Source organism: Bos javanicus, chromosome 19, assembly GCF_032452875.1.
Source record: "Bos javanicus breed banteng chromosome 19, ARS-OSU_banteng_1.0, whole genome shotgun sequence".
Lineage (NCBI taxonomy): Eukaryota > Metazoa > Chordata > Mammalia > Artiodactyla > Bovidae > Bos > Bos javanicus.
Window position 1 is genome coordinate 47,898,965 of NC_083886.1, and position 22,076 is coordinate 47,921,040.

Sequence of the window (22,076 nt, forward strand, 5' to 3'; positions counted from 1 at the left end):
TTTTTGAGATTAGTTGTTTGTCAGTTGCTTCATTTGCTATTATTTTCTCCCATTCTGAAGGCTGCCTTTTCACCTTGCTAATAGTTTCCTTTGTTGTGCAGAAGCTTTTAAGTTTAATTAGGTCCCATTTGTTTATTTTTGCTTTTATTTCCAATATTCTGGGAGGTGGGTCATAGAGGATCCTGCTGTGATGTATGTCGGAGAGTGTTTTGCCTATGTTCTCCTCTAGGAGTTTTATAGTTTCTGATCTTACGTTGAGATGTTTAATCCATTTTGAGTTTATTTTTGTGTATGGTGTTAGAAAGTGTTCTAGTTTCATTCTTTTACAAGTGGTTGACCAGTTTTCCCAGCACCACTTGTTAAAGAGATTGTTTTTTCTCCATTGTATATTCTTGCCTCCTTTGTCAAAGAAAAGGTGTCCATATGTGCGTGGATTTATCTCTGGGCTTTCTATTTTGTTCCATTGATCAATATTTCTGTCTTTGTGCCAGTACCATACTGTCTTGATAACTGTGGCTTTGTAATAGAGCCTGAAGTCAGGTAGGTTGATTCCTCCAGTTCCATTCTTCTTTCTCAAGATAGCTTTGGCTATTCAAGGTTTTTTGTATTTCCATACAAATTGTGACAGAAGCAGAAGATATTAAGAAGAGGTGGCAAGAATACACAGAAGAACTGTACAAAAAAGATCTTCACAACCCAGATAATCACGATGGTGTGATCACTGACCTAGAGCCAGACATCCTGGAATGTGAAGTCAAGTGGGCCTTAGAAAGCATCACTACGAACAAAGCTAGTGGAGGTCATGGAATTCCAGTGGAGCTATTCCAAATCCTGGAAGATGATGCTGTGAAAATGCTGCACTCAACATGCCAGCAAATTTGGAAAACTCAGCAGTGGCCACAGAACCGGAAAAGGTCAGTTTTCATTCCAATCCCAAAGAAAGGCAATGCCAAAGAATGCTCCAACTACCGCACAATTGCACTCATCTCACACGCTAGTAAAGTAATGCTCAAAATTCTCCAAGCCAGGCTTCAGCAGTACGTGAACTGTGAACTTCCTGATGTTCAAGCTGGTTTTAGAAAAGGCAGAGGAACCAGAGATCAAATTGCCAACATCTGCTGGATCATAGAAAAAGCAAGAGAGTTCCAGGAAAACATCTATTTCTGCTTTATTGACTATGTCAAAGCCTTTGACTGTGTGGATCACAATAAACTGTGGAAAATTCTGAAAGAGATGGGAATACCAGACCACCTGATCTGCCTCTTGAGAAATGTGTATGCAGGTCAGGAAGCAACAGTTAGAACTGGACATGGAACAACAGACTGGTTCCAAATAGGAAAAGGAGTACGTCAAGGCTGTATATTGTCACCCTGTTTATTTAACTTATATGCAGAGTACATCATGAGAAATGCTGGACTGGAAGAAACACAAGCTGGAATCAAGATTGCCGGGAGAAATATCAATAACGTCAGATATGCAGATGACACCACCCTTATGGCAGAAAGTGAAGAGGAACTCAAAAGCTTCTTGATGAAAGTGAAAGAGGAGAGTGAAAAAGTTGGCTTAAAGCTCAACATTCAGAAAACGAAGATCATGGCATCCGGTCCCACCACTTTATGGGAAATAGATGGGAAAACAGTGGAAACAGTGTCAGACTTTATTTTTCTGGGCTCCAAAATCACTACAGATGGTGACTGCAGCCATGAAATTAAAACACGCTTACTCCTTGGAAGGAAAGTTATGACCAACCTAGATAGCATATTCAAAAGCAGAGACATTACTTTGCCAACAAAGGTCCGTCTAGTCAAGGCTATGGTTTTTCCTGTGGTCATGTATGGATGTGAGAGTTGGATTGTGAAGAAGGCTGTGTGCCGAAGAATTGATGCTTTTGAACTGTGGTGTTGGAGAAGACTCTTGAAAGTCCCTTGGACTGCAAGGAGATCCAACCAGTCCATTCTAAAGGAGATCAGCCCTGGGATTTCTTTGGAAAGAATAATGCTAAAGCTGAAACTCCAGTACTTTGGCCACCTCATGCGAAGAGTTGACTCACTGGAAAAGACTCTGATGCTGGGAGGGATTGGGGGCAGGAGGAGAAGGGGACGACAGAGGATGAGATGGCCGGATGGCATCACTGACTCGATGGACGTGAGTCTCAGTGAACTCTGGGAGTAGGTGATGGACAGGGAGGCCTGGCGTGCTGCGGTTCATGGGGTCGCAAAGAGTCGGACACGATGAGGGACTGATCTGATTTTATCTGATACACCACATTTTGCTTATTCATTTGTCAGTGCACACATGTGTTTCTTCCACCACTTGGCTGTTGTGAATAGTACTACTATACAGATGGGCATGCAGATATCTCTTTAGGCTGCTACTTTGATTATTTTAGCTATATATCCAGAAGTAGACACAATCCAGTTTGTAACATTTCTATCAGTCCTGAAAATTCTCTCATGCCCATTTTAATTCATCTTCACCCAATCCCTAGACAACCACTAATTTGCTTTCAGGCTTTATGATTGGGCCTTTTTTTTTTTGACAGTTAATACAAATTAAATCATACAACATGTCTTTCATACTTGGCTTCCTTCATTTTGCATAATGTTTTTAAGGTTAATTCATGTTGCAGTAAGTATCAATAGTTCATTCCTTTTTATGGACAAATTCATATTACAGTTTATAGATATACTCTGTTTTGTTGATGCGTGGCAAGTTCATAGACATTTGACTTTTTCAATTTGTGACTTTTATCAGTAGTAATGAAATTAATATTTGCATACATGTCTTTCTATGGACATATGCTTTTATTTCTCATGGGTAAATCCCTAGGAGAAAGATTGTTAGTCTGTATAGTAAATTTATGTTTAGGTTTTTAACAAATTGCCAAACTGTTTTCCAAAGTAGCTATAACATTTTCTTTCTCAACAGCAATGTATAAAGATTCTAGTTTCTTCACACCTTTGTAAACGCTTGGTTTTTTAAAATTTTAACTGTTATAATAAGTGTCTAGTGATATCTTATTTTGCTTTTAATTTTCATTTCCCTAATGGCTAATAATGTTGAGTATTTTTGTATATGTTTGCTAGCCATTCAGGTGTCTTTGGTGAAATATATATTCAAATATTTTGCCCATTTTTAGAATTCCATTTTGATTTATCTATATTATTTTAGAATGTATCTCTTTTTGGTGGTTGCTTCAAGTATTTTATATATATATATATATATATATATATATATATATATATATAACTTATCACAGTCTACTGCTGTCATTATTTTACCAGTTCAAATGAAGTATAGAAATATTGTCTATCCTTATGTCCCTTTATCCTCCCATATGTATGATATAATTGTCTTAAATATATCCTTTACATATATTTAAAAGCATATTGGACAGTTTTATAATTTTTGCCTCAACCATCAAATGTGATTTAAAAATTAAGAGAAGGAAAGCCTACTATATTTACCCATATTTTGGCTTACCACTTTTTATTTTTCCTTCCTGATACTCCAAAGTTCTTTGTTTTATCCTTTTCTTTCTGTTTAAACATCTTCCATTTAACCATTCATTGGTTTACTGTCAATAGATTCTCTTCATTTTCTTTCATCTGAGAACATCTTGATTTTCCTTTCATTCCTGAAGGATATTTTTTTTTCTAAGTATGAATTTGGGGTTGAAAGTTCTTTTCTTTCAGCGCTTGAAAAATATGGTGCCACTTCTTTCTGGTGTCCATGGTTTCTGAGGGAAATTTTCATCAGTTTTTTCTCCCCCCTATAGGTAAGGTGTCATTTTTCTTTAACTACTTTAAAAATTTTTTCTCTGTGTTTAATTATGATGTGTCTTGACATGGATTTCTTTGGCTTTATCCTGTTTGAGTTTCACTTATTTTCTTGGATCTGTAGGTTCATATCTGTTGCTAAAAATTTGGAAATTGTTTAGCCGTTATTTCTTTGAGTACCTTTTTAGCCATGCTGTCTCTCTTTTCTTCTGAGACTCTGATTTTACAATGTTAGATCATTTTTTTATACAGCTACAGGTCCCTGAGACTCTCTTCTTTTTTATTTCAACCTATTTTCTTTGTGTTGTTCATTGAGTGATTTTTCTGTCTTTCAGTTCATTGATTCTTTCTTCTCTTTTCTCCAAATATTTCATACTGTGATTTTATAACTTATTAATATTCATATTATTAAAGATTCTGAAAATACTTTTCTTTTTTTTCTTTGTGAGTTATTTCTTTACACTCGTTTTAAAAGTGTCTATGAGAAACATTTGAAGATGAAATACTTTTTATAATTATTTGTGTTATACAAGGTGATTAGACATATTTGGATTATGCAGAAATATAAAGAAAAATATAATCAAAACCATAATCTAATTATCCAAAGAAAGTACAATTTACAAAAATTATAAAATTTTTTATTATCATCCTATACTAGTCATGATTAAACCAGGTTTAGTCATAATTAAACTACTTATGATTAAACTTAGTCGTGATTAGACCTCTTAAGAGAAATATTGCCTCTTTCACAGCCCCTGCCAAGGAGACATGTTTAACTTGTTATGTTTATTTTTTGTCTTCTCACCACACTTCAAAGCTAATTGGATCATATTTGACCTACTTTCAGTTGTTCAGTCACTCAGTCATGTCTGACTCTTTGCGAAACCATGGACTGCAGCACTCCAGCATGCTAGGGTTCCCTGTCCTTCACTAATCTCCCAGAGTTTGCTCAAACTCATGTCCATAAATTGATGATGCCATCCAACCATCTCATGCCTGTCACTCCCTTTTCCTCCTGCCTTCAATCTTTCCCAGCATCAGTGTCTTTTCCAGTAAGTCCGCTCTTTGCATTAGGTGGGCAAAGTATTGGAACTTTAGCATCAGTCCTTCCAATGAATATTCAGGCTTGATTTCCTTTAGGATTGAGTGGTGTGATCCCCTTGCTGTCCAAGGGATTCTCAAGGGTCTTCTTCAGAACCACAATTTGAAAGCATCAATTCTTTTCATATATAACATTTGTGAAATTTTTAGTATTTCGTTGATGTGTTAAAACCAAAATTCATCTTACTATTGGTGTTTTCTTTTTGACGTATATTTAATACTTATTTGCATACTGCTTTATTTTCAGTGTTGACTGATGTCGTTAAAGCTATTGATAAAATTAAAGATGAAAATATTGATTATGGGGATCTGAACACTTGTCTTCAAAATTTAGGAGTTTACCTTTCTAAGCCAGAATTTCAGAAGATCACAGAGTTGACTGAAGTTGGTGGTAAGTGACATATTTTCAGGAAAACTGGGTTGATATATCTGAAAAGAGGATCAGTTTGCTATTCTTTTCCTCAGAGTGATGACTTTACAGTTTTTATTGGAAAAAAAGTCCATTAAAGTTAAGCCAATACAGAAAAGTACAAAAATACTAAAAAGTACAAGACTCTCAAAATCTCAGTGTCCAGAAATAAGCAGTCTTAAAAAGCCTCTTGATGAAAGTGAAGGAGGAGAGTGAAAAAGTTGGCTTAAAGCTCAACATTCAGAAAACTAAGATCGTGGCATGTGGTCCTATCACTTCATGGCAAATAGATGGGGAAACAGTGGAAACAGTGTCAGACTTTATTTTTTGGGCTCCAAAATCACTGCAGATGGTGACTGCAGCCATGAAATTAAAAGACGCTTACTCCTTGGAAGGGAAGTTATGACCAACCTAGATAACATATTAAAAAGCAGAGACATTACTTTGCCAGCAAAGGTCCGTCTAGTCAGGGCTATGGTTTTTCCAGTGGTCATGTATGGATGTGAGAGTTGGACTGTGAAGAAAGCTGAGCACCAAAGAATTGATGCTTTTGAACTGTGGTGTTGGAGAAGACTCTTGAGAGTCCCTTGGACTGCAAGGAGATCCAACCAGTCCATTCTGAAGGAGATCAGTCCTGGGTGTTCATTGGAAGGACTGATGCTGAAGTTGAAACTCCAGTGTTTTGGCCACCTCATGCAAAGGGTTGACTCATTGGAAAAGACCCTGATGCTGGGAGGGATTGGGGGCAGGAGGAGAAGGGGACGACAGAGGATGAGATGGCTGGATGGCATCACCGACTTGATGGACATGAGTTTGGGTAAACTCCAGGAGTTGGTGATGGACAGGGAGGCCTAGCATGCTGCGATTCATGGGGTCGCAAAGAGTCGGACATGACTGAGCAACTGAACTGAACTGAACTAACTGAATAGTTTTTCAGACATTTTTTCCCCCTAGGCAAAAATGTAAACAGAAGGTAGGGTTTGTGATTTTACTCTCTGATTGACACAAGTCAGGACTAAAGGCATGAAGGGGGGCAAAGAATGACTGTTTATTATGTCAAAGCCCACAGTTCATAATAAAGGTACCAATTCTTTTAGGTGCCCCTAGAACATAGCAGCAACTTTCCTAAAAAGAAAGGTTGAGAGTGAGGTAGAGGAGTGTATATGGTTATAGATAAAATAATAATGACCATGAGTTGATAATATTTGCATCTAGGGAGTGTACATGGTGCTCATTGCCATTTACTTTCTATTTTGAATGTATTTACAATTTTTCATAATAAAAAGTAAAAAGAAATAGAAACAAATCTACTGTAAGTTATATAAGACCTATGTGGATAAAATGATAAAACTTTTAAAAGACATTACAAATACCTAAATAAATGGTAATATACCCCATATCATGGATTCAGAGACCCAAGACTGTCAAATCTGATTAATGTTTATCCAAAACAATACTAATAAAACCCTAACTTTTTTGATGAGCTAATTCTAATATTTGTATGTGTGAGTAAAGGCCAAGAAGAAGAAAAACATATGTAGTTGTGTGTGTGTGTGTGTGTGTGTGTGTATGGTGTTGACTGAGACGTGCTTTCTGGATTATCCAGGCTCATTATAAAGCTATAGTAATTTAAACAGTGTGAGAATGGCACAGGGATAGAGAAATTGATCAATAAGACAATAGAAGGAACTTCCAAATCTATCTACACACATATATGGCAATATATATAATGAGGTGGTAGATCATAAGAGGAAAAAGAAACACCATTTAATAAATGGTGCTGGAATAATTAACTCTTCAAACGGAAAAAAAGGAATTGAATCCCTATCTATATGCTATATTCAGTAATACTTTCCAGATGTGAACAGGATAAGTTTTAGGAAAAAAAGAGGAAAAATTTTCTGACTTAGTGTTAGGAGGGACGTTTCAAAAAAAAATACAAAATCATTAAGCAGAAAAGATTGATAAATTTTGCTACATTAGAATGAAGAACTTCTCTTATTAGAAGATAATACAAATAGGACAAGCAACAAACGGAGTAGAGATTATTTGCAACACATAGCAGCAGATGATTATTTTAGAGTATTTGTAGGGAGCCCCTATAAAATAACCATCTAATAGAAAAAATGTCTAAATTTCAAGAACAGTCATTTCCAGGTGAACAAACACAAATTTCTAATAATCATATAAAAAGATTTGCAACATCAGGGGCACCCCACTCCAGTACTCTTGCCTGGAAAATCCCACGGACGGAGGAGCCTGATGTGCTGCAGTCCACGGGGTCCACAGAGTTGGACACGACTGAGAGACTTCACTTTCACTTCTCACTTTCATGCATTGGAGAAGAAAATGACAACCCACTCCAGTGTTCTTGCCTGGAGAATCCCAGGGACGGGGGAGCCTGGTGGGCTGCCGTCGATGGGATCGCACAGAGTTGGACACGACTGAAGTGACTTAGCAGCAGCAGCAGCAGCAGTAGGAATCAGGAAAATGCAAAATTTAGGTCACAGTGAGATGACTTTTTATATCCACCTACTTGGCAAAAATTAATATTTCTGTTAATATAAGTGTTGCTAAATATGGTGAAAGTGGTTTAAAAAACTTTGAAAAACATTATGTAGTGTTTTGGTAAGGTTTTCATATGGCTTAGAAAAATTCACTTTCAGCAATAAATCTAAGAAAATAATTTGCACTGATGTACAAGCAGACATGTTCAAGGCAACATTGATTTTAATGTGTGCCCAGTCACTCAGTCGTGTCTGACTTTTTGTGACACTATGGACTGTATTCCTCCAGGCTCCTCTGTCCATGGAATTCTCTAGGCAAGAATGCTGAATGGGTAGCCATTCCCTTCTGGGGATCTTCCCGACCCAGGGATCAAACCTGGGTCTCTCATATTGCAGGCAGATTCTTTACCATCTGAACCACCAGGGAAGCTTTTCATGATGAAAATATGTCTCCAATATATTATACAGAGTGAAGTAAGCCAGAAAGAAAAACAATACAGTATACTAACGCATATATATGGAATTTAGAAAGATGGTAGCGACAACCCTGTATGCGAGACCACAAAAAAGACACAGATGTATAGAACAGTCTTTTGGACTGTGTGGGAGAAGGGGGGGTGGTGATTTGGTAGAATGGCATTAAAACATGTATAATATCATAAAAAAAGAGGAAATACAAAAAAATATTCTTTTTTGTATGTATGTATATGTGCTCAGTTGCTCAGTTGTGTTCAACTCTTTGTGACCCTAGGGACTGTAGCTTGTCAGGCTCCTCTGTCCATGGGGATTCTCCAGTCTAGAATACTGGAGTGAGTTGCCATGCACTCCTCCAGGGGATCTTCCCAACCCAGGGACCGAACCCAGGTCTCCCACATTGCAGGTGGATGCTTTACCATCTGAGCTACCAGGGTATCAAATATAATAAAATAAAAGAGCAGAATTTATTGCTTTAGAAAATTTATATGTTCCTGTCAGGGAATGTAAATCTTAATGAACTCTGAATTCCCCCAGAATTTTTCAAGGTCTCACTACCTTTGTCTCAAAAGATTTGGCTAAGAATATAAAGTGATTTGGTGCTCTTTGAAGTAAACTACTCAAGGATATTTAGTCTTGAAAATAGAAAGTATACTGTGGTGTATTTTTTATAGTCTATTAGATTTTTTTTTCTCAATGGGGTAAGCAAAGGACAAGGATTATCAAAAACTCACCATATTTATGTAAAACCTTTATATCTGGCCTTGGAAAATTCTTAGAAATGTTTTATTCTTTATCATTGGGATATTATGAAGAATTTTAAGGTATAAAGTGACTATTAAAATGTTTAATTGTTTCAGTAGCATGCTTGAGTAAAGATATTTGTATGAATGTTAGCCTGATGTAGAAGCAGCCAAGAGTCAAGAGAGCTCTTCTCGAATTCCTGATTTTGTATTATCTGTTGTGAAATCATATCATATATGCATGTTTTTTTAACATGTATAAATAGTATATTAATTATTTGCCTATATATTTACTGAGTTGTTGCAAGGGCAAGTCAAGATAATATGTTTATATAAGTTTAAAGTTAAAAACATTGTACACTTGTGACTAGAAGGATTTTTGATAAGTTTTCTTGGTGTTTTCAGGGCTTAGTTTTTGCCTGTAAATTGAATTGCTTTCCCCCCTTATACCCATATATCTTTAGTGGTTAGTATTAGCTGATGGATATAATTATGTTATCTCCCTGAATATATACCTTATTTTACATAATTTAGTATTTATCACAATAAATCTTCAAGTTAATACTGAAGAAAATGTGTTCTTTTCCCTTTAGAAACAAAAAAAGTGAATTTTAAACAATTTGTTGATACTATGATGAGCAACACGGAATGCTTCTCTGAACAATTAGGTAAGAATTTGTACTTTTTGTGGACTAAATAGTTTGACAGATTTTAGAAAAGTGTAATACACTAAAAGAACTAGGCATCCTGAAGATCATCAGACAAATAAATAGTTGGCTTACTGCTATGTTTGACCTTAATCATTTCCATTACTGATTCCTAAATCTAAAAGACCTTCCATATGCAAATGAATGGAAAGCTATCATAATCTTACTACTCAACCTCACACTTCATTATATACAGCTAGAATCATATGTATGAAATCCATATTTTGGGAAGATTTTAAATGTTTTATTACTTTGGGAAAGTGATGCCATCTAGTGATCATAGCTGAGTACTATAATACAAAATTTCTGGTTTCAGCGTTCATATTTTTTTCATCTTCCAATTTATTTGATAACATTTGTTGAGCCATTACTATGTATCAGATTATATGTTAAGCTGTGAGAGTGCTAAAGATACTGTTTGAAAATGAAAAAGACAGTCTTGTCACTAAGAAACTCACTGTAAAAAAATGTAAGGTCATATCAGTTCAGTTCAGTAGCTCAGTTGTGTCCGACTCTTTGCGAGCCCGTGAACCATAGCATGCCAGGCCTCCCCGGAGTCCACACAAACCCATGTCCATTGAGTTGGTTATGCCATCCAACCATCTCATCCTCTGTCGTCCCCTTCTCCTCCTGCCCTCAATCTTTCCCAGCATCAGGGTCTTTTCCAATGAGTCAACCCTTCCCATCAGGTGGCCAAAGTCTTAGAGTTTCAGCTTCAACATCAGTCCTTCCAATGAACACCCAGGACTGCTCTCCTTTAGGATGGACTTGGATCTCCTTGCAGTCCAAGGGACTCTCAAGAGTCTTCTCCAACACCACAGTTCAAAAGCATCAATTCTTCTGCGCTCCGCTTTCTTCACAGTCTAACTCTCACATCCATACATGCCCACTGGAAAAGCCATAGCCTTGACTAGATGGACCTTTGTTGGCAAAGTAATGTCTCTGCTTTTTAATATGCTGTCTAGGTTGGTCATAACTTTCCTTCCAAGGAGTAAGCGTCTTTTAATTTCATGGCTGCAGTCACCATCTGCAGTGATTTTGGAGTCCCCCAAAATAAAGTTAGCCACTGTTGCCACTGTTTCCTCATCTTTTTGCCATGAAGTGACAGGACCATGTGACATGATCTTAGTTTTCTGAATGTTGAGCTTTAAGCCAACTTTTCACTCTCCTCTTTCACTTTCAGCAAGAGGCTCTTTAGTTCTTCTTCGCTTTCTGCCATAAGGGTGGTGTCATCTGCATATCTGACATATTAATATTTCTCCCAGCAATCTTGAATCCAGCTTGTGCTTCCTCCAGCCCAGCGTTTCTAATGATGTACTCTGCATATAAGTTCAATAAGCAGGGTGGCAATATACATCCTCAATGTACTCCTTTTCCTATTTGGAACCAGTCTGTTGTTCCATGTCCAGTTCTAACTGTTGCTTCCTGACCTGCATACAGATTTCTCAAGAGGCAGGTCAGGTGGTCTGGTATTTTCATCTCTTTCAGAATTTTCCACAGTTTATTGTGATCCACACAGTCAAAGGCTTTGGCATAGTCAATAAAGCAGAAGTAGATGTTTGTCTAGAACTGTCTTGCTTTTTCCATGATCCAGCGGATGTTGGCCATTTGATCTCTGGTTCCTCTGCCTTTTCTAAAACCAGCTTGAACATCTGGAAGCTCACAGTTCACATACTGCTGAAGTCTGGCTTGGAAAATTTTGAGCATTACTTTACTAGTGTGTGAGATGAGTGCAATTGTGCAGTAGTTTGAGCATTCTTTGGCATTGCCTTTCTTTGGGATTGGAATGAAAACTGACCTTTTCCAGTCCTGTGGCCACTGCTGAGTTTTCCAAATTTGCTGGCATATTGAGTGCAGCACTTTCACAGCATCATCTTTCAGGATTTGAAATAGCTCAACTGGAATTCCATCACCTCTACTAGCTTTGTTCATAGTGATGCTTCCTAAGGCCCACTTGACTTCACATTCCAGGATGTCTGGCTCTAGGTGAGTGATCATACCATAGTGATTATCTGGGTCATGAAGATCTCTTTTGTACAGTTCTTCTGTGTATTCTTGCCATGTCTTCTTAATATTTTCTGCTTCTGTTAGGTCCCTACCATTTCTGTCCTTTATTGAGCCCATCTTTGCATGAAATGTTCCCTTGGTATCTCTAATTTTCTTGAAGAGATCTCTAGTCTTTCCCATTCTGTTGTTTTCCTCTATTTCTTTACATTGATCGCTGAGGAAGGCTTTCTTATTTCTCCTTGCTATTCTTTGGAACTCTGCATTCAAATGGGCATATCTTTCCTTTTCCCCTTTGCTTTTCGCTTCCCTTCTTTTCACAGCTATTTGTAAGGCCTCCTCAGACAGACATTTTGCTTTTTTTTGCATTTCTTTTTCTTGGGGATGGTCTTGATTCCTCTCTCCTGTACAATGTCATGAACCTCTGTCCGTAGTTCATCAGGCACTCTATCAGATCTAGTTCCTTAAATCTATTTCTCACTTCTACTGTGTAGTCATAAGGGATTTGATTTAGGTCATACCTGAATGGTCTAGTGGTTTTCTCCACTTTCTTCAATTTCAGTCTGAATTTGGTAATAAGGAATTCATGATCTGAGCCACAGTCAGCTCCTGGTCTTGTTTTTGCTGACTGTATAGAGCTTCTCCATCTTGAGGTCATATATGTATATTTTAAATTGAATGAAATTAGTACCTTAAAAATTGGTGCTAAAAGTAGGATTGTGTTATTTTGTGGCATATATTAGGAAATAGTGCGCTTTAAGTAACAGCCATTTTTACCTTATGTATCAATTTAATTTGTTTCTTATACAAGGAAACCCAATTGATTAGTTGGATGAAAGGATTATTTGCTTGTCAGTCACTTTTCCTAGGAATTTCATTTTTAGATTATTTCCTTTCTAATTCTTTTTCTTCAAGTAATTTTAAAATTAAAGTCAATGCCAAGAGAGAATAATTTTAGTAAAACCTTTTCAAGCACATTCAGTGACTGGATGTATATTTTTACATTGTGTACTCATTCAGATTTTATGTAAGCCACTTGATTATTCTATGTGGTTGCTGTAGAGTTTATTTTAGTTTTTATTCTTTTATCTTGATTTTTATTTGTTTATTTTTTGTATTTTACAAGATGATGGCTATAACTACCTGTGCTATACAATGTATCTTTGTTGCTGTCTAGTTTATGCATAGAAGTTTGTATCTCTTAATCCCATACAGCCATTTTGTCCCTTCCCTCTGTTCTTTCCTCTCCTCACTGGTAACCACTAATCTGTTTTCTATATATGTGAGTCTGGTTCTGTTAACTGTATACATTCATTTATTTTCTTAGATTCCACATAAACATGATATCATACAGTATTTTTCTTTATCTGACTTATTTCACTAAGCATAGTATTCTCTGCTGCTGCTGCTGCTAAGTCACTTCAGTTGTGTCCGACTCTGTGTGACCCCATAGATGGCAGCCCCAGACTCCCCCGTCCCTGGGATTCTCCAGGCAAGAACACTGGAGTGGGTAGGTGCATCCAAATTGCTGCAGTGGCAGGATTTGGTTCTTTTTATGGCTGAGTATATTCCATTTTGTCAGCACTCTCCACTATGACCCATCTGTCTTGGGTGGCCCTACACAGCATGGCTCATAGTTTCACTGAGTTAAACAAGGTGGTGGTCCATGTGATCAGATTGCTGCACAATTGCACTCATCTCACACTCTAGCAAAGTAATGCTCAAAATTCTCCAAGCCAGGCTTCAACAGTACATGAACTGTGAACTTCCAGATGTTCAAGCTGGATTTAGAAAAGGCAGAGGAACCAGAGATCAAATTGCCAACATCCACTGGATCATGGAAAAAGCAAGACAGTTCCAGAAAAACATCTATTTCTGCTCTATTGACTATGCCAAAGCCTTTGTGTGGATCACAACAAATATGGAAAATTCTTAAAGAGATAGGAATACAAGACCTCCTGACCATCCTCCTGAGACATCTGTGTGCAGGTCGAGAAGCAACAGTCAGAACTGGATGTGAAACAACAGACTGGTTTCAAATCAGGAAAGGAGTACGTCAAGGCTGTATATTGTTACCCTGCTTATTTAACTTATGTGCAGAGTACATCATGAGAAACGCTGGACTGGAAGAAGCACAAGCTGGAATCAAGTATGCCGGGAGAAATATCAATAACCTCAGATATGCAGATGACACCACCCTTATGGCAGAAAGTGAAGAGGAACTCAAAAGCCTCTTGATCAAAGTGAAAGAGGAGAGTGAAAAAGTTGCTTTTCCCATGATCCAGCGGATGTTGGCAATTTGATCTCTGGTTCCTCTGCCTTTTCTAAAACCAGCTTGAACATCAGGAAGTTCACAGTTCACATATTGCTGAAGCCTGGCTTGGAGAATTTTGAGCATTACTTTACTAGCATGTGAGATGAGTGCAATTGTGCAGTAGTTTGAGCATTCTTTGGCATTGCCTTTCTTTGGGATTGGAATGAAAACTGACCTTTTCCAGTCCTGTGGCCACTGCTGAGTTTTCCAAATTTGCTGGCATATTGAGTACAGCACTTTCACAGCATCATCTTTCAGGATTTGAAATAGCTCAAGTGGAATTCCATCACCTCCACTAGCTTTGTTCATAGTGATGCTTTCTAAGGCCCACTTGACCTCACATTCCAGGATGTCTGGCTCTAGGTGAGTGATCACAGCATTGTGATTGTCTGGGTCATGAAGAAATTTTTTTTACAGGATAACCAGCGATCAAACCCAAGTCTTCTATGTCTCCTGCATTGGCAAGTGAATTTTTTTTACCATTAAACCACCTGGGGAGCCCTGCCACTCCATACTAGCTTTTTACAAAATGTTAAATCTTGTCTTGCTAAATGCAGTGGTCAATTTTCTGTCTTTATCTTATTTATCTCTAGCAGGTTTTAACATGTTTTTCTTGAAAATTTATCTCCCCCTGTCTTCTGTGACATTATAGTCTAATTTCCTTCTCATCTAATTGGCTTTTCCTTTTTCAAAAATTGAGATATAATTGACATATTGTGTAAGTTTAAGGTGTGCAATGTGTTGATTTGGTATACTTTTTGCGGTAGGATTACCACCATAGTGTTAACTAACACCTCCATCACGTCACATTATTATTTCTTCTTTGTGGTGAGAGCATTTAAGATTTAGTCTCTTCACAATTTTCAAGTATACAATACAGTATTGTTAACTATAATCACTATGCTGCTCATTAGAATCCCAGGGCATACTGATCTTCTAATTGCAAGCTAGCATCCTTTGACCAACATCTCCCTAGTTCCCGACTCCTCAAGCCCTGGTAGCCACCATCCTGTTTTCTGTGTCTATGCTGCTGCTGCTGCTGCTAAGTCGCTTCAGTCGTGTCTGACTCTGTGCGACCCCATAGACAGCAGCCCACAGGCTCCCCCTATCCCTGGGATTCTCCAGGCAAGAACACTGGAGTGGGTTGCCATTTCCTTCTCTAATGCATGAAAGTGAAAAGTGAAAGTTAAGTTGCTCAGTTGTTCCCGACTCTTAGCGACCCCATGGATTGCAGCCTACCAGGCTCCTCTGTCCATGGATTTTCCAGGCAAGAGTACTGGAGTGGGGTGCCATTGCCTTCTCCATCTGTGTCTATGAGTTCTGCTTTTTTAGATTTCACATATAAGTGAGATCTTCTAGTATTTGTCTTTCCCTGTCTGACTTACCTCACTTAATACCCTCAAGGTTGCAAATGGCAGAATTCCCTAGTCACTGAATAATATTCCATTATATATGTCCCTTCCTCTTTTGTTTTGTTTGCTGGCTGCTTCTTTTCTGGCTGACTTCTAAATGTTAGTGTGATCTCAGATTCCATTCTGAGTCTCATTCTCTAAGGCTTTCTCTGAGTGATCCTACTGCTTTAAATAATACCTGTATCCTTTTGACTCCCTATTTATCTCAAACTTAATGTGTATGGAAAAGAATTCTTGTTTTCCAACAAGCTTATTCTTTCCCTAGTCTTTACTAACTCAGCTACTGACCCTACTCTCCACCCAGCTGCTCAGGTCTCAAACCTAGAAGTTCTTCGTGGTCCCAGTCCCCCTAGACTGTCATTCAGTTCATCATTAAATGCTCTCTCAGCTTTATGCTCAAAATATATCCTATGTTGGTTCATTTCTCATCATCTCCATCGTTTTCACCCTTGTTGACGCCACTGTCATTTTTTCTGTGAACTGCTACCACTGACATTTTTCAAAAGCTTCCTAACTGCCTGGTCTTCAGAAAGTTCATGGTCTACATAGCAATAGAATAATCTTTTATACTTTTGTAATAAGATAATTTCATTTCCCTGTTAAAACTTTACAAAGGTTTTCTGTTGGAGTTTTAATAAAACAAAATTTCCTTCCATAGTCTGCAGTGGTATAGTGAAGAGGAAATAGTTATCCAGAAAAGGATTTTGTGGGGAGATACAGAGAAAAAGATATTTAATTCACGGTTTTATCAGTTGGACATGTTTGTGAATTCAGGCTATTGTATGGCAAAACCAATACAATATTGTAAAGTTAAAAAATAAAATAAAAAAATCTATAGTTCAATGAAAGTTATTCTTTATAATGATTATTTAGGGGTGCTTAGTTATTTTTAAGTTTCCTTATATATGGAACTATAAGTTCTTGAAATATTTTAGAATCTTCAAAGATACACTTAATTTTATATTATTTTATTATATTTTAATATTTGGAAGTTGGCAATTAATTTATCTCTATTTGTTATTCTTAACCATAAAAATCTCAATTCATAACTATTCCAGATAATAGTTTGCTGTATTAATTTCTTGAACAAGAATGTTGTAAAACATGTGTTTTATGTACCCTTTAGTATTGCCTGATACTATTGAAAACTTCCACAATCTCAGCAAAGAAAAGATGAGTGCTCCTAACCTGTGGAATACTCTGTCTAATTTGAACAATAATTTAAACAAAGATGAATTCATGACTGCACTGAAATTGGCAACAGCTGATGGTGAGTATTTCAAATACTAAAATTAAAAGATATATGGTTTTATCTTCTGCCAATCTTTATTTATCCTTATATCTTGTATTTGGTTGATATGCCAGGATATACATTTAGGAAATGTAAAGAAAGCTCATATTGTTTGACTGTCCTATAGAAAATAATTAGTATCTAATATATTACTGCTCTATATTGATCAAATATGCATTGACTGTAACCGGATGAGGCCAAACTGAATCCAAGTTTGGCTACTTGTTGCTTGAAAGGCCAATACTCAGGAGAAAAGTATTGGTGGAAATGGAGAAAGTTGCTTTATTCAGGCCAGCAACCTGGAAAGATGGTAGACCAATGTCCTAAGACCATTTCCAAGTTGCCAGTTAGGAGTCAAAGGTTTTAATGCCAGTGTGAGGGAGGGACCTACATGGTGCATGAACAGCTTGTGCACAATTCTTGGATTGGTTGGTATTGATGGATTAGTTTAACTTTATCAGCATAACTTTTCAGGCATCATCAACCCTCTGACTTTAACCAATCTGGGGTCTACATGCTTATGGTCAGCAGTTTTCATCTGATGAAGTCTACTTCCTGTAGAAATAACTTGAGAATGTGTGTTAGACCCTGATCTATTAATAAATCTTTCTGGGAACTGGGAATTCAGTGACTCTGCTGTGTAACTGGTTTGTAGTTTAAATTTGTTACCAGTTTCCTGGCCCAACAGCTAGCTGTGCTTTGTTTTTGTATTTTCACATTTCATAATCATTTACTCTTGAGCCAGCCTTTTGGGACTCTTGGGAGGCCTAAGAGAGTAAAGCTTTTCTATACGTAAAAGGCAGGTGGAAGATATGTAGGTGGTGGTCTGTCCTGGGAAGGCAGAAGGCCTGATAGGGTCCTGCTTGGTTACTTGACTACTTTTAAGTTCCATAATATGTTAATAGAAAATGGAATATCCCAGTGAACACAGGGAGTTAGGAAAATGGTTTATATCCCAGTTTTATTAATACTTCTTGGGATAGTCGTGTTGTTTGGTTGAAATAGACTTTTATTTAATTTGTTAGGAAAACACATTTGCTGTTGGCTACCACCTGTGCCTCGTTAGGAAGTAAAAAAAGATTCACACAAAACAAAAAAAAGTTCACAAAAATACTATAAAAAAAGACAATAGAATAAAATTTTAAAAATAAATACTCCATTATATACTGCTGATATTTTGCATTTAGGAAAGAAAGAGTCCATAGCTACATGTGATCATTTCTACTCTCTCATATTCTTAGTACCCTGAAGTTACAAATGTATTTTTATACTCTTTTGTGTGGAATGTTTATGCAGGACTAGCCTAGTAACATAAGCATGCTGTCTGGGGTCTTTATCAAAAATTGTCATCCTCTGTGAGTGTTATTATCCCCCTTTTCTCCTTTAATTGAGGCTGGTAATTTTAGACTTTAAGCGTGTGGATTGTTTTATTTATTGGGATATATGAGGTAAGAAGGGTTGATTTAAACAGAAGGGTAATTTTCTGGTAGTAGGGATTTCCTTCCCCCCACCCCTCTTTTCCTCTGTGGCAAAGTTTCAGGTTCTTTTGATACAGTGAATGGAAGTTGTGGGCAACATGTGCCAGAGAAAATATCATATAGCATTTATTTTAATCAGACCAATAAAACATTTTATGCATTATGAAAATAACTCAGCTGTCTATAAAACCACTTACTGTGGTAATAAAGCCGGTCAAATGGTATCCTGCTGCTGCTGCTGTTGCTGCTGCTTGCTGCTAAGTCGCTTCAGTCGTGTCCGACTCTCTGTGACCCCATAGACGGCAGCTCACCAGGCTCCCCCGTCCCTGGGATTCTCCAGGCAAGAACACTGGAATGGGTTGCCATTTCCTTCTCCAATGCATGAAAGTGAAAAGTGAAAGTGAAGTCCTATTCATTATTATATACTTGTGAAGCAAAAATGTAGTATGTAAAATGTGGATTATTTTACCATCTAAATCTGAATATACACAAGATATTGAAAACTATATGTGGACTTCATCTGTCGTACTATTTCTTCTTTTAACTTTAATCCTTTTATACAAAGTGATTTGGTTCTTATTTTAGTGTACATGGGTGCTCAGTCGCTTCAGTTGTGTCTGAGTCTTTTGACCCTGTGGACTGTAGCCTGAGAGGCTTCTCTCCCATGGGATTCTCTAGGCAAAAGTACTGGAGGAGATTGCTGTGCACTTCTCCAGGGGATCTTCTCAGCCCAGGGATTGAACCTGCGTCTATAAGCTTATGTCTCCTGCATTGGCAGACGTTCTTTACCACTAGTGCCATCTAGGAAGCCCCATTTTATTGCTGTGGTTTGCAAAGTTTTGAAATTCTTTATTTTTGGTTTTTGTTTATATTTGGTGCTGTTAAATCAGTGGAATTCTTTGGTTCCAAATGAAATCTTGTAGAGTACCCCAATGTATAAAAAATAAGAGTTGAGTTCTTATGATCAAAGTAGGTAACATGACTAAGTGAACTGATAAAGCATCTCAACACATCTTTAGAAATATGAGAAAGAACTCAAGAATTATTGTCCTAAAATAATCATTTGACCAGGTTATGTTAAAAAGAAAAAAAAAACAAAACAGATTTAGGTTCCCTCTAAGTGAATTACTTCCTGGCTGTTGATGGTATTCCATATTGACTCCTCAGTATTTTAAAGTATATTTAAAATGAAAAAATTAATTTTATGATGATTAGAAAAATGCATTGAAAAGTGTGTGTATCATTTGGAAAATTCAGAAATGCTTCCCAAATATCAACTTATATACCTTTTGAGTCCCTCCCTGTTTCTGATGAAAGACCTAAATGAAGAGAGTTGAGGTTGAGCCAAAATATGTCAGGATGATGTGGAAATACTTAAGGGGGATGTGAGAGGCTGAATCCATAGACTAGGAATTATATGGAGGAAATCATTATAGTTGTAGCCAGGCATAAAGACTTCAGATACTCTCTTCTCTTCTGGTTTCTCCAGCTTTACTTGTTTTAGGTTTTTAAACTTAAACTGAGATGTATTTGTTCTATTTCTCCTGACTCTGACCTCTGATGGAATTGAAATTAGCTAAATAACTTTTTTATTTTGGGTTTGACAACCTGATTCAGAACTTGTCTTTGTGATATTGCTATTTTTGTTTATACTTGTTAAAGTTAAGTCTGAATATTTATTTCAGGCTCTAACTTTGAAACCTGGTATTTGTTGTGGTTAACCTTGTGTTGGTGGTTTAGCAAAGAATGAGTGCCAAATTCTAAAATCTCTGTCTACCCACATGTCTTTTCATAGAACATATTTAAATATACCCAAGGAATCTTTTCTAAAACCTGTGGTTGCTTTTCTGTTTCAGCATATGTAAGAACTCAAGGACCAAATGGAATTATAGGTCACAGAGATTTGTGTCCATTGGTAAACAGGCCCAACCCTAGATGCAGATTTTGTTAAAGCACCTGCTAGTGTTATTGGCACCTGGTGACCTCAGATGCTCCTTGTTTGTTTGCTTTTTTCTTTTCTTTCTTTTATAATTCTAAATAGCTGAATTTAGTTGTATTTGAATATATGAGCTGGATTCAGAGGAATCTCCACTTAGGTGACTGAGCTGCAATGCCTACTGCTTACTTTAAGCTGGTCTTTGAAAGTGAAAAGTGAAGTAGCTCAGTCGTGCCAGACTCTTTGTGACCCCGTGGACTGTAGCCTACCAGGCTCCTCGCTCCATGGGATTCTCTAGGCAAGAATACTGGAGTGGGTTGCCATTTCCTTCCCCAGGGGATCTTCCTGACTCAGGGATCGAACCCGGGTCTCCCACATTGCAGGCAGACGCTTTAACCTCTGAGCCACCAGGGGAGCCCCTTAAAGCTGGTCTTGAGAAGGTCTTTTTGTAACCAGTCTTAGAAAATTTGATTATCTTGCTTTGCTGGTTGATATGAGGCTGGTAGGAGATTATCCAGAGTAACAGAATATAAAATAATCATGGGAAATGGGATACAGAAACTCTTTGTATCCTTTTCTACCCTTTCTCCCCACATCAGAGAGATACCTGACATATTTAAGGCAGAGCTCTTATAGTTAGGGAGATGTAGGGCCCTACTAAGGGGCTTCCCTAGTGGCTCAGAGATTAAGAATCTGCCTACAATGTGGGAGCCACAGGAGACGTGGGTTTGATCCCTAAGTCAGGAAGAACCCGTGGAGAAGAGCATGGCAACCCACTCCAGTATTCTTGCCTAGAGAATCCCATGGATGGGCTACAGTTCATAGGGACACAAAGAGTTGCACACGACTGAAGCGACTTAGTATGGCTCAACAGGGCAAAGTGAAAGTGAAGTCGCTCAGTCGTGTCTGACTCTTTGTGACCCCATGGACTGTAGCCTACCATGCTTTTCTGTCCATGGGGTTTTCCAGGCAAGAGTACTGGAGTGGGTTGCCATTTCCTTCCCCAGGGGATCTTCCCGACCCAGGGATCGAACCCGGGTCTCCTGCATTGTAGGCAGATGCTTTACCATCTGCACCACCAGGAAGTCAACAGGGCAGGGTCCTACTAAAAGACAGAAGCTGGAAAAATGCAATAAAGATACATGCTCTTACTAGAGAGTATGGTTCCTAAAAATCCAAGTGTTAATTTGAAAGCCAAGGAAAGATAAAAGATAAGACACTGTTGGTTGTAGCTATATGTGTATATATATTTCCAGTTTTATTGTATCAGGTCAGATCAGTCCCTCAGTCGTGTCCAACTCTTTGTGACCCCATGAACCGCAGCACGGCAGGCCTCCCTGTCCATCACCAACTCCCGGAGTTCACCCAGACTCACATCCATCGAGTCAGTGATGCCATCCAGCCATCTCATCCTCTGTCGTCCCCTTCTCCTCCTGCCCCCAATCCCTCCCAGCATCAGTCTTTTCCAATGAGTCAACACTTCGCATGAAGTGGCCAAAGTACTGGAGTTTCAGCTTTAGCATCATTCCTTCCAAAGAAATCCCAGGGCTGATCTCCTTCAGAATGGACTGGCTGGATCTCCTTGCAGACCAGGGGACTCTCAAGAGTCTTCTCCAACACCACAGTTCAAAAGCATCAATTCTTCGGCGCTCAGCCTTCTTCACAGTCCAACTCTCACATCCATACATGACCACAGGAAAAACCATAGCCTTGACTAGACGAACCTTTGTTGGCAAAGTAATATCTCTGCTTTTCAATATGCTATCTAGGTTGGTCATAACTTTCTTTCCAAGGAGTAAGCGTCTTTTAATTTCATGGCTGCAGTCACCATCTGCAGTGATTTTGGAGCCCAGAAAAATAAAGTCTGACACTGTTTCCACTGTTTCCCCATCTATTTCCCATGAAGTGATGGGACTGGATG

General features: G+C 37.9%; 1 protein-coding gene across 1 annotated transcript in view; it reads left to right on the forward strand.

Moving 5' to 3' along the window:
* Positions 1 to 22,076, forward strand: part of EFCAB13 (EF-hand calcium binding domain 13) — a 216,171-nt gene that overhangs the window by 81,457 nt on the left and 112,638 nt on the right. Inside the window, exons 13-15 of the mRNA XM_061392253.1 lie at positions 5,128 to 5,271; positions 9,607 to 9,681; positions 16,577 to 16,720. Coding sequence (XP_061248237.1) covers positions 5,128 to 5,271; positions 9,607 to 9,681; positions 16,577 to 16,720 — 363 coding nt within the window. The remainder of the gene's footprint in view (positions 1 to 5,127; positions 5,272 to 9,606; positions 9,682 to 16,576; positions 16,721 to 22,076) is intronic.